At 54.0% G+C, this 12729-nt stretch overlaps 1 protein-coding gene across 2 annotated transcripts in view; it reads right to left on the bottom strand.

Moving 5' to 3' along the window:
- Positions 1-2250: 2250 nt before the first annotated feature.
- The window catches only part of DCPS (decapping enzyme, scavenger), a 36014-nt gene continuing 25535 nt past the window's right edge, over positions 2251-12729 (bottom strand). The window contains exons 4-6 of one of the 2 annotated variants that reach the window (XM_001505098.5): positions 9602-9715; positions 4567-4677; positions 2251-2658 (exon numbers count right to left, since the gene is read on the bottom strand). In XM_001505098.5, the coding sequence (XP_001505148.1) occupies positions 2392-2658; positions 4567-4677; positions 9602-9715 (492 nt within the window). In that variant the 3' untranslated portion in view covers positions 2251-2391. The remainder of the gene's footprint in view (positions 2659-4566; positions 4678-9601; positions 9716-12729) is intronic. The other variant, XM_005611695.4, reaches the window with a different exon arrangement.

The following is a 12729-nucleotide window of genomic DNA, read 5'->3' as shown; positions in this document are numbered from 1 at the left end:
GCTTGGACCTTAGAGAAGAGACCTGCTCCAGGACCTCTGGACAAGGCATGACAAAGCGACTGGCCTCTTCACCTGGCCAGTTCTTCCCTGCAGCCCTTCAAGCATCCCAGGATTCAGGTAAGATGGGCTTGCAGTGAAGGAAGTGTTTCAGGTGATGACAAAGGCCAGTTGGTGTATCTCAGATGGAGAGTCAGCAGGATCCACCGCACATAGCCTACCCACATCTGACCAGCTGTTTCCTGGAGTGAAAGCAAATATCCCTGTGGTCAGTGACACTGCCCACTGCTGGGCTCTTTGGGGACAGGGAGCTGAACTCCTGAGGTCCTCTCCCAGAGCAGTTTCCAGCTCACAGGGCTGCTCCCTGGGTCTTGGCTCCTCCCATTCCTGGCATGGAGGGGAGAATCGACCCTCTTCCCCTCTGAAAGCAGAGTTGGTCCTGACACACAAGCACCCTCTCCACCTCCCAGCACTACAAAGGAGCAAAGTGAGGCCTCCTTGTAGAATAGCCCTTACCTACTGTCAGGTAAGGCCAGGGGCTGCCTGGTGGCACAGTGGTTAAGTTCGGCCTGCTCCACTTCTCTGGCCCAGGGTTCCTGGGTTTGGATCCTGGACGTGGACCTGCACCACTCATCAAGCCACGCTGTGGCAGCGTCCCACATAAAATAGAGGAAGATTGGCACAGATGTCAGCTCAGCGACAATCTTCCTCACCAAAAAGAAAGGCCAGCTGGCATCCGCTGCTGTAATCTCCACCTGGGGGAGGAAGGCCGTCCCACCCCAGCGCACACCTCTCCCTCTAACGCAGCCCTCTTCAGCCTCAGCACCTTACTCCATTTAGCTTCCTGTGTGTCATCTTTTGACTCCTCTGTTCGCTTGGCTGTCTACCCCACTAGCCTGGAGGGTAGGAGCTTTGTTCTAGTCATCTCTGTATTCCCAACACCGAGCTGTCTGGCTCGAGAGTCAACCAGTAAGTCAAAGCTTACGATAACGCCACACTATCGCACTGTACACTTACACAGCAGATAGCACTCCACGGATCCGTTCACAAAGAAATGGGCTCAGCATGCCTTGGGGCTTGTCCAATGTTGTGATGACTATGAGCTCCAGGAAGAGAGACTTCTGACCTCGTGTCCACCATTTACCAGTATCTAGGGCACTGCCTCGCCTGTAGCACGTGTTTGATAAACATTTGACGAACGAATGAAAGGAACTCGACTTGCTTCTCAGTCCAGGGGATGCAGAGTAAGAGCTGCCCCTCTCCTCTGCCTATGCTTCTCTCTTATCGCTTAGCAGAACCCAGCATCCTGCCTCTCCTGAGGAAGTTTCCTGAGCAAGGTCCAGTATCCTAAGCCCCACCTTGACTAGCAAACGTGAGCCCCTCCCTGGCAGTGTAACACAGCTGTCCTCTGTGCTGGGACAAGTGCCTTATGTTTAATTGTGTGCCCTCAACGTGCGTGCCTATGTCCCTGCTCTGCTGGAGCCGTGGTAGATGTCACTCTCCCAGATAAGGCCCTGATGGCTCCCTACATACCCTCAGCCCTGGACACTTTGAAGTCTCTTCCTGGCCTCAGATTCTATGAACGGGGACCTCTGACACTGGTCACACCTTGAGCCTGAGCCCCTGAGCTTCTGTACTCCACTGCAACCATATCTCGGTGCCCCCGTTGATGCACTGGTTAGTATTTGATCCTCTGGCTGCTCCAGGCGAGTCTGTTTTGTCTTCCCGCTTAGATAATAAACTCAAGGCCAGGGACTTGCTGACCAAGTAACAGGCAAAGCAGGCTTTTGGGCTCGCGTTGCCTGATTCCTATTAAAACCCTCCCACTTCCAGCCAGCAATCCTTCATCCTTGTTAAGAAGAAGTTTATCAACTTCTTGGGCTGACTCACACACGGGGTGAGGAGGGGAGGGAAAGAGGAAGTGCCATCAAAAATCCCTATAGGTTATTTTGCATTTGGTTTTTTGGGGGAACTCCCAGACACACGGACCTAGAAAACCATTGGGAAGATATAGAAAATGAGAAAAAGAGAGACGTGAGAGCAGAATGGAAGGAGTGAAAACCAGGAGAGGTGCAGTCAGAATGACACGGAGTCAGGAGGATGTGTGCAGGGATTTGGAAAAAGCCCCTGGCACCCTTCCAGGCCAGCCGAGGCCACCACCCCTGGAGACTTTCCTCACTTTGCAAGATCTTCCCACCCGCTTCTGCCCACTCCACTTTCCCTCCCCAGGCCACGTCGTCAGTCCACACCGAATGAGACCAATACTTTATTCACAAACTAGGGATAGCCAGTACAAAACGTATTTTTAAAAAATTTACTTGGTTCTAAAAATTCCATCCCCCCACCCTCAATCCCACATATTTGTGCCCTTCTCCCGAGAGCCCCTGGGCCAGCTCAGCTTTTCTGGGCCTCCTGCAAGAGCGTGAGCAGGGGGTCATCAGCCCTGAGGGCAAAGGTGAGGGTGCGCTGCTGGTAGTATTCCGGGTCACACTCCAGGTTCTCAATCACGTCTGCCAGCAGGTGAGCCCGCTCCACCCCTGAGCCAGGGGCCTCGAAGCCCAGGGCGGTGAAGTGCACGTGCAGGTGGTAGTAGGAGGGCAGGTAGTGCAGGTACACTCGGAGGCGGTCTCCCTTCACCTGGTAGCGCTGCAGGATGGCTTCCTGAAGAAACAGGAGTGGCAGGAAGGTGGTCACCGTGCTGCCCACAAGTCAGCACCGGAACCTCCTCCTGTCCTAACCCCCGACCAGCCTCTGAACCTCTCACAGAAACCCTCCAAACAGCTCTCTGCCCGCCGTTTGCTTGGGGTCCCTGTCTTCCACTCTAGGAAATCAACAAACTCAGGTGACAGCAGTGAAGCTGAGGCTCTCTCTCCCAAAAGAAGGGGACGGTGGCCACAGTCAGGGTTCCCCACTCCACCCTGGATACAACATTTGCTTCCTCCAACAGTCGCTGCTGAGAATCTAGGAAGTCCCAGCGCCTAAGGACAGGCCCCAGATTCCCAGGGCTATGGGGCTATCCTCCCCCTGGATGATTTGCAAGCACTTCAATCACAAAGTAGGTGGGAGGGAGCCTTGTTCGCTCTCTCAGCATAGAGCAGAGTGGAGCTGACAGGGCTGAGCTAAGGGCTTGGTGACAGAGAAGGGCTGCGGGAGGGGGCGTGGGAAGGGCTGCCCCCAGACAAGCTCAGGAAGGCTGGTCTGGCTGGACTCTTGGTGGAGGAAGGAAGCACTGACCTTGGCCTTGGCTCCTTTGCCCACCCCCACTTTGCTCTGGGGTAGGACTTTTTCCACCAAACCCTCCTTCAGGAGCCTCCAAGGCTTGGAATTCAGAGGAGACTCTGACTTCCATTGTGGCAAATCCCTGAGGAGGTCAGAGGTGAAGAGAAAAAGACTGGGGCCTCAGTGGGCTCAGGATACACCCCGGAATTGTACTCTGCATTTGGAGCTCACCCCAGGGATCTCTGCAGCAGGGTGAGACCAGGGCCAAACCACCAGAGGGCTTCTTGGGATAAGTGGGGATGGCCAGCCCGGTGAGGCTGCCCAAGCCGCCAGGGCAGGCAAAGGTGTTGGCTCCGCATCTCCCTGGGAGAAAGATGCAATCTGCCATCCTGAGGCTGTTTCAAGAGAGAAACAAGCCACTCCAAAAAGAGAATGGCAGCCAGAGGAATGGAGACATGGGCAGGCAAGACGGGAGGAGGCAAGTTAGGACGTAGTGACAGGGAGCTGGGTCCCGAGGTGAACAGAGAACAGAGCCAGGCAAAGCCCTCCCTCCAGTCGGCATCAAAGCCTCAGAGCAGCTCTTGTTGAGAGGGGGCGAGCCTCTCTCCTGGCTAGGCACCCTTGCAAGTGCCGGTCCCTGTCACAGTGAACAGCATCTTGGAATGTTTCAGAGTGGAAAGAAGGCTGAAAACACGCCACAGAATGGCGGATTTACAAGGACCGCATCCAGATACTGAGGCCCAGAGTGAGGTGAAGTGACCTGCTCAAGGTCACTGAGTTGGTTAAGGTCAAATGTCAGAACCAGGACAACCCAAGATTCTAGACTCTTCCCCATCTTCCATTACCCCATGGGCCCCTTTTAGCGCCCCTATTAATTTCATTTGATAACAAATATCCCAGATAGAAAGCATCTCAGAATGCCGGGTGCTACAGCACTCAGCGTCCACCCTCAGGGAAGATGAGGTACGTGCATACATACAGCAGAGCTGTGAACCCATCTACCCAAGAAACACGTCTGGCACAATGTGGTAGACAGGTAATCCTGTGTGTTGGCAGGGGGTCCCAGATGGGAGCTGCAGGAGAAAGGCAGGGAGGCAAAGGCAGGAACCTAGGTGGAGGAAGACAGGCATGGGGGTGAGGAAGGGTGGCTGAGAGCTGGAGAAGAGGGCAGGACCAGGTAACAGGGCCTTGTGAGTCCATCTGGAGAGCCTACATGTGGCCCCCACAACTGGCATCCAGAGAAAAGCCAGGAGGACTTCTGCGAAGGGTGAGGAAAGTGACCAGGGGACACCCTGGAGTTGCAATATAATTCCTCCAGGCTTCAGTGTGGATTTGGCCAAAGCAACTCACCTGCCCCTCCCGGAGGATGTTCCTGAGCAGTGGCAGGTGCTCTGGAGTAAGGTCCCGAAGTGACTTGATGCCCCGGCGATGGCAGATGGCAATCAGGTACAGGTCATCGAGCTGTGCAGAGTGGCAGGGGGGAACCCAGGCTCAGCAGGGGCCAGAGCCAGGGGAGGGTGCCAATCCTAGAATTCCCCACAGCAGCCAGGAAGCACCCACCCCAAGGCCTGCAGTGCCAGCCACAGACCCTGGCAGAGACGCCAGGGCAGGACCAATCCCCAGGCACTGGGGGCCTCCATGTACCCAGGGTGGGTGAGATAGTCTAAGGAAGAGAATGTCCGTTTATTCTTCCTGCTAAAGAAGATCATATGAGAGTATCTAGATACTCACAGGGCTGATGGCGGGGGCAGGAAGGAGGTTTAAGAAAGTCCCAAGGCAAAGGGTGAAGGGGCGCACCTAGAAGATGACTGACAGATAATAATGTACAACTTAAATTTCACAAGGTTGTACATAACCTTCATATAACTTCAATAAAACTCATAACTTCAATTAAAAAATTTTTTTAAAAAATGAAATCTCCAATTGAAAAAACAGAGAAAGTGCCACGAACTCTTTCCCTCCAAGTGTTTATGGTCTAATCATGTGTACATAAGTATTTACCGTAAGACATAAAGCAATAAAAGTACAGGAGGAAGAAGGAAAGACTAGCTAGCTAGGGTGATCCAGGGAGGCTTCCTGGAAGAGGAGGCAGGGGAGCCAGGTCTTGAAGAAGAGGTAGGGTCTGGAGAAAGGGCATTCAGGTAAAGGGAACAGTGAAAGCAAAGGCTCAGAGGCAAGAAAGCATAGAGCACAGAAGGGGTAAACAACTCGATTTGTCGTGTGAAGTGGTGTAGAGAGATGTGAAGACAGAAAGGAAGCCTGGGGCCAGCTCAGCAATGAGCACCAGAGCGCTTAACCTTGTTCTGTCTTCCTCTGTCTCACAGGTGGCCCTTCCTGCTGTCCTTCCTGAAAACAGCACCTGGCCCAAAACCTGGAGGTCACAACAGTGCAAAGAACCAAAATCAACAAGATCTGGCGCCAGAGATCAAATGAACTTTCCTCTTTCCCAGAACACCCTGCACCCCTCCCTGCTCCCCACACCCTGGCCCTGGCTGGTTACCACATCCATGTGCGGGGCAGGCCCCAGACACCAGGGCTCCAAGGGGCAAGGCAGGGAGAGAAGCCGGCAGCACCAGCCCTGCAGTCTGGGCCACCAGATTCCTCAAGGAGGTAATTTGGGGACCATGAGTCACCCAACCAAATCCCCAAGGGCTCTGACTAAAAAACTGAGAATGAGATTTTCCATATGGTGCCTGGTGTCCAACTGTGTCTCTTCATGCCAACAGTCTCTTCAGGCCACAGATACTCTTCTCGGCCAGAGTTCTAAGAATCTGGGCTCTCTGCCCCAGACCCGCCACGGAGGAGCCTGCTGGGAAGCTCCCAGCAGATGGCGGAACTGTGCCCACCCAGGCCTCAGTTTGCCCACACATCCCTTCTGGACACTCCCTTCTTGTGGCCTGTGTCCAGGATATATACTCTCTCACTACCTCAGGCCCAAGGAGAAGCCAGGAAACAAAATTACTTGAATTTAGGATGTGTTTGTGCACGCCTGCGGGTGTCTTCGGCTATGTGTCACTGTCACAGAACTCCCAAATAATAGTGGCATTTGTTTTAGATGCTATCTACTGACAAATCCCAAACGTGGCACTGACTCACACCTCGCTGCTCCAGGGGCATGGAATGAGGCACAAGGCCTGGGCTGGGTGTTAGCTCACAGGCCACTGAGAGGCAAGAGAAACCTGCTCATTGCTATCAGACATGAACCCAGATTTTCTGCAGGCAGCCAAAGGGCCCCTGGCCCAGAGAAATGATCTGAAAAAAGCTAGAGCAGGGGCTAGTGAGAGTCTCAGGCTGGCCTCCCAAAAGGTGGCCCATCAATCACTCGGGGAGACAGACACCATCCATCTTTCTCTCTAAGGCAGGACAGTAAAATCAAAGCCACAGCTGGAGCTTTGGAGAGCCTTCTCTCCAATCCTGGAGAGACGCAAAGGAAGAGTTCCCTGGTCTGAGAACTTTAGACCAAAGAACCTAACTCATCAGCACTGAAAGGGCATGTGTGTCTCTGTAAACACATACACAGACGCTTGGACATCCAATATGCAAAGACAACCTCTGAAGGAGAGACAAAGAAACGATCTTTTCTGGGGAAACAGTCCCTTCTGGGGAGGGAAAGGGAGGAATGTGGGCTGAGGAACTTACTTTCACTGCACGGTCTGTACTATTTGCATTTTTACCATGTGCGTGTATTAACTAGACGCACAAAAAAAGGTAAATAAAAGAGCATATATAGGTGATCTCTTAAGAGAACTGAGGAAGGGATGTTACAACCTCCAGGGATGCAGCATCCCCAGCAAACATCAGGCACTGGATAAATATTTGTGGAATGAATAGATGGATGGACATATGGACAAAGAGTCTCTTTAATCCTGGACCACGACTTGGGGGAATAAAGATTTACTTCCGGGAGAAGTGGCAGCAGGAGATTGCAGGGTGGCTAGGAAGGCTCCTGAAAGCAAATGCCAGAGCACAGCCCTCCTCAGTCCTCCCCTGTGCAAGGACAAAGAGCAGCCGTCCAGGCCTGGCGTGTCTGCCTGCAGGATACACTGCCTGATTCTAAGTAAGCTGATGATCTCTGTGTTCTGTCACAAGTCAGCCAAGTATGGCACTACTGAGAGACAAGTGCTAATTAAGCAAAGGTTAACAACAATAGCACCTGTAGGCCATCATGGGAAGTCACATTTAAGCTGGCCAGTTCACAACCCCTGAGGGTGAGTCATCTCAGCCTGTGGCTGGGAGCCCAACGGACTTTCTGAAGCCTTTTCTGTTTTTTTTTTTTAAAGAAAGATCAGCCCTGAGCTAACATCCACTGCCAATCCTCCTCTTTTTGCTGAGGAAGACTGGCCCTGAGCTAACACTGTGCACATCCTCCTCTATTTTATATGTGAGACGCCTGCCACAGCATGGCTTGATAAGAGGAGCTAGGTCCGCACCTGGGACTCGAACTGGTGAACCCCGGGCCGCTGAAGTGGTGTGTGCAAACTTAACCACTAAGCCACCAGGCTGGCTCCCTTTTCTGTCTTAAAGGAGACAGAGAGAGGGCAGTTCCACTGGCAGGCCAGACAGGATGCCTGCCAGCACCAGGTCAGAAGGATGACGCACTTCTGTTCTCAGGGCCAGACTTCTGTTCTCAGGGCCATGGGCTCAAGTGTGCTCAGGGCTCTTTGAATGGGGTTGCACAAGTCAATCTTCTGTTGTCCCTGCACAGCCCTCAGACCACCATCCTCCTTCAAATCATAAGCTCTTCAGTCTTGAAGGACCTTGTGAGTCACAAGTTCCTCCTGCCCCACAATCCACCTCCCATGACCCAGTTTGAGACGCAGAACCTCCAGGAGTAGGGCTGCCCAGGGGCACAGACAGGGGGGCTGCAGAGATGCACACAGGCATCGCCCAGAGCTGCCACCAGCATTCCTATTCTGTGGCCTTGTCCCAGCTCCCAAATGTCTCCAGAGCCAGTCCTGGTTCCTCCCTCAAGGCCTGGGCTGGGGGTAAGCTGCAGGCCGGTGTTCTTGTAGCCTCTCTCACTGCACACCCCACACAGGGGAGCTGTCTGCTTTGATATCAGCTGGTTCTAACAAATCATCACTCAGAGCTGCAACTTCTGGAAACACCCTTCAAATTCCCTACCACCCCTCAAACTGTGTTCAGGAACTCCCAAGGCGGCACTCAGTTGCCTGTGTGCCTCTGAGCCGAAATCCTGGCCCAGTACCCCACAGGCCCCCAGGGCCCCATTAGGGCAGTGAAGGAATGGCATGGCAGGTCTAGGAACCACCAAACCAAAACCAAGCAAACTGCAGGTAAGCTCAGTTTAGGACCCAAAGGCCTAAAGGGCAGGCTGCAACTGAGAAAGCAAGAGAGAAGGCGTCCACGGAGAGGCGGACCGGGCCAGACTCCAGAACAACGTCTCAGCGTGAGAGTCTTGTGACCGCATGAGGAGCACAGAAACCAGAAGGGCCCACTTGAGAGCACAGTGGCAAATCTGAGCTTGACTTACTCAAAGATTTGAACTGGAGGAGAGGGGGCCTTAATCTACTCCCCGCTTCCTACCCAGCAATCCCGTCTGGCTTCTTCGGCCTCATCCTGGCCCCTGTCCTGCTGCAGGCGGAGCCCGGCCTGATTCCAGCATGTAGTGGAATAGCACTTCCTGTCACACGGTGCTCTGCCTGTTCCCATTACTGTCAGGGTATGAGTCCACCCAAAGAGGCCACGTAAGCTGTGACTGGTGATGAGCCGGTGTGGGAGAGTGAGGAAGGGAAGCAAGAAGGTGGAGAGACAGAGAGAAGCTACCAAGGACTGGAGACGGACAGTGTGAGTGCAGACGGCTCCAAGGGAAACCTGCTCCTTAGAGGGTGAGGAGAAGTGAGGAGCACATGGAGGCCAGGAAACAGAGCTGAGAGGCTTGGGTGGAAGCCTGGGCCACTGGAAGACCTCCTCTGTGACTCGGGCTGTGGAGGGGACTCTTCGGGTTGGTCGCCATGGCTCCTGCCTGCCAGTACTTCAGACCATGGGCCTGCCAGGGCATGCTGGTGTCCAGGGGACGGAGAGAATGTACACAGTCCACCTGAGGGCTGCAGGTGCTCCTGGAAGTGAGGGTGGCAGCCCAAGCCACTTGGTTAGTTAAGGAACAGCCCAAGTGGTTCTGGATGCAAACACCACCCCATTCTTGCCAGTGGATGGGACGAGAGCCAGGAAGGGCTGTAAGCTGACCCATTAAGGTGTAAACAGGACAGGTATGCACTCTCACCGCAGAGCTCAGGCCTCCCCTTGTTGGTTAATTACAATCTGGTTAGAGAGAGAGACCAACAGGAGAAAGAAGGGCAGGATTGAGGATGGCCAGCAACCTGGAGCAGGGTACTCAGAGACCAGAGGGCCCAGCAAGAAATCTTACCTGCTGTTGGTTCCACTTGAGGTCAGGGATGAGAACAAAGCCGTCAGAGGGATCCGGGTTCTCAAAAACAATCCGGTCAGCTTCTGCTTTCTTGTCGAGAATGTTATACACCCACTGGAAGGAGGGGGAGAAAGGGTTCACGTACCACACACCACCACTGGCAAGCCACCCCAGACTGAGCTAGGTGAGCTCGCTGGCCCCTCAAGGAAGGACAGCCAAGTCACGAAAGGCCACTAAGCTCAGGGGATCTACAATCAGGCTGTCCTGTCCCCAGTGATCTGCTCTTGGGGGCCTAGCACAGCTGAAACTTGGCCACCACAGCAGTCCCCACAGGGGCCACGGCAGCTTGGATGGGGCAGCTTTTTAGGCTCTTCCTGGTCAGCACTGAGTACACGCTCTGCTGTAGCCTCACAGGCCTGCTCTGCACCCTCCCCCTCCACTGCCCACAGGACTCGGGAAAAGCTGTGTCTGTGGCACCTTCCCACTTTATTCAGGCCGCAGGGGTGTTAGGGGTGGGATCAGCACCTCCGCCTGCCTGAAGCCACAGCATCTCACATGACACAGTCCCCACATGACAGAGCAGAACCGACCCCCACCTGGAGACGGTGATTATGCAGACCTTTCCTGTCAACCCAGGGCTTCTGGCCCTTCCTCACACCCTTTCATCAGCTGCTGTCAACAGTCTTCAGGGGACCTTTCCTAGGGCACTGCGTGGATCCCAAGGACACAGCCTTTCTGAAGAAGCCAGCCTGCAGGGAGGTTAAGATAAGAAGGCCCCTGTTCTCACAGGGCTCAAACCCAAGGACCTCCACTCCTCTCCACTTCCCCAGAGCTCTGAGAGCCCTTTGCAAACTCAACTTCCTTCCAGGTCCATGAATTCTCTCCCCCAATCCGAGAGAGAACCCTGCTGGAGAGCCAGAGACACGGCAGTGGCTGGGATCACACTGCTGCCCCTTCTGCCTCTCAGTTGTGAAGGGCCTCCAAGGTCACTGAGGGGAGCAGATTGGGAGGTCAGGGCACTGACACAACCAGACCAGTATAGGGCTCCTCTGCCCACCCCCACAAGTACTGGCACAAGCAATATCAGCAAAGGCAGGGGGCAGGGGGCTGGTTGAGCGCCTGCACACTTCATCCCCTGAATTTGGAGGGCTGAGCACAATGCGCTACATCCTCGGCTCTGGGTCAGCATGGCTGAGGTCAAATGCAACGATCTGAGATGGAGAGGGAGGGAGCAGAGGGTACCCGCCTGGAATATCTGGGCCTCCCAGATCCCCTGGTAAGACCCAGAGGTTCGCCACAATGTGGTCCACCCACTCCAAAGGGGCCCTTCCCAAGAAGAGCCTGGCCATACCACTTCCTGGAAGGGTTCCGGACAACACCCAGCAGTGGCTTCCTCATGTAGCGAGGCCAGGGCAATGCACAGCACAGCCCAGCCTGTCAACAAACTCCCACAGAGGCATTTCCTCGCTAACTGGAAATCTCTCTGGGAATGTGCTACTGGAGAAAAAAGCCAGCTAGAATCTGACCTGAAGCATCCCCAAAATAAAAGGCATGGAGAGGGGTGGCAACTCTCCACAGAGAGCCCTGGTGCAGCCACTGTAAGCAGGCCTCCCTGGGGCTCTGTCTTTGCCCACAGATAAGGAGGTCCCACCTCCCAGTGGAAAGCAATGTGTGGCACCAGAGAGAACAGATGGGCTCTGGAGCCCAACAAGCCTCAGTTTCATTTTCCACCTCCACCGCCAACTAGCCATCACCTTGGGTAAGTGATATCATCTCTCTAAGCCTTGGTTTCCTCCTTTGTAAAGTGGGGCTAAGAACATCTATATGTTAAGTTGCAGTGAGGATTGTTTGTGGGAAAACGCATGTGAAGCACTCAGCACAGAGCAAGCACCCCACAAGCAGAGGAAGGTGCTTGGAAAGCTCCACCACCAGGTCACGTTGGGCTGGTGCCTCGTGAAGACGACAACAGGCTGGTTTGCTGGAGTCTACAGGAGGGACTGGGCAAGGGAAAAAGGAGAAAAAGGAGGAGAGAAAAGGGGGTGGTGCCAAATAAAGGGCAAGGGAGAACCAAGCACGAAGCTGCAGGGGCAAGCGACCACGAAGGCGTGATGGTGATGAGTCCAGCACTGCTCTAAGTACCCCAAGGGATTAACACTCCTGACAAACTGTTAGTACCCTCATTCTGCAGATAAGGAGAAAGCAGGCACGAGGAAGTGCACACAATTCCAAGCTGGAGTCTGGCCCCAGATCACATGCTCCAGGCCACATGGGAAGGCCCCTGGGAGGGCAGGAAGGACCTGAATGTACATGAAGTCTCAGGCCAGAAGTCTAGATAAGGGAGGCAGGAGAACAAGGGAACAAAACAAATCATAGGGAGTTATGTAATGTAGAGTGACAGCATCTGAAAGCAAGCCTGGGGGACTTGACCAGCCCCACTGATAACGGAGCTGTGGGTGGGCACTGACAGCTCTGCAACACACCTGGCACGACCTCCTTGCAATAGGTGACACTAGCAATTCCCTCTGCACCCCCTTGCCTTCTTTTGGAATCTCTCTCCCTCTTCACTCTCCTTCTGCTTTGCTGCTCACCTGCCTGCTGGCCCTCTCCTCTGGCCACGCTTTACCTGCCCATGCTTTCCAGGTGTCCTAGCACTGCACTCTCCCAGCCTGTTCCCCAAAGCGCTGCCTGTGTATGTGTAACGCTACCACCCCACACCTATACTGTGCTGAAAACAACACCGGCATGTGATACACGGCATGTCTGTAAATTTCCACTGGGACATTAGGACGGGGGTGGTGTTAGCTGTATTTTTCAGACAAGGAAACTGGGTCTCAGAAGTGAAGGACAATGTCACACTGCTCTGACACAGCAGAATGGGGATCCAAACTCTAGGCTGACGCTGAAGCCTTGATTTGATGACTCACAAATCGACATTTTTAGCTTGATGATCTCTAATGCTCCTGATCCAGATATCCACTGCATTTTTCACTGAGAAATTACAAGCACCTCAAATCTGAGGAGCCAAACAGGGCAGCGGGCTAAGGCTAAGCCAGGCCTCCTGGCTGTGAAGCCCATCTCCAAGGGGCTATTGTGAAGAGTCAGTGGGCGATGCTCGTCAAATGCTTCGG

The sequence above is a fragment of the Equus caballus genome, chromosome 7 (assembly GCF_041296265.1).
Source record: "Equus caballus isolate H_3958 breed thoroughbred chromosome 7, TB-T2T, whole genome shotgun sequence".
Lineage (NCBI taxonomy): Eukaryota > Metazoa > Chordata > Mammalia > Perissodactyla > Equidae > Equus > Equus caballus.
This window is presented reverse-complemented; position numbering and strand designations above follow the sequence as displayed.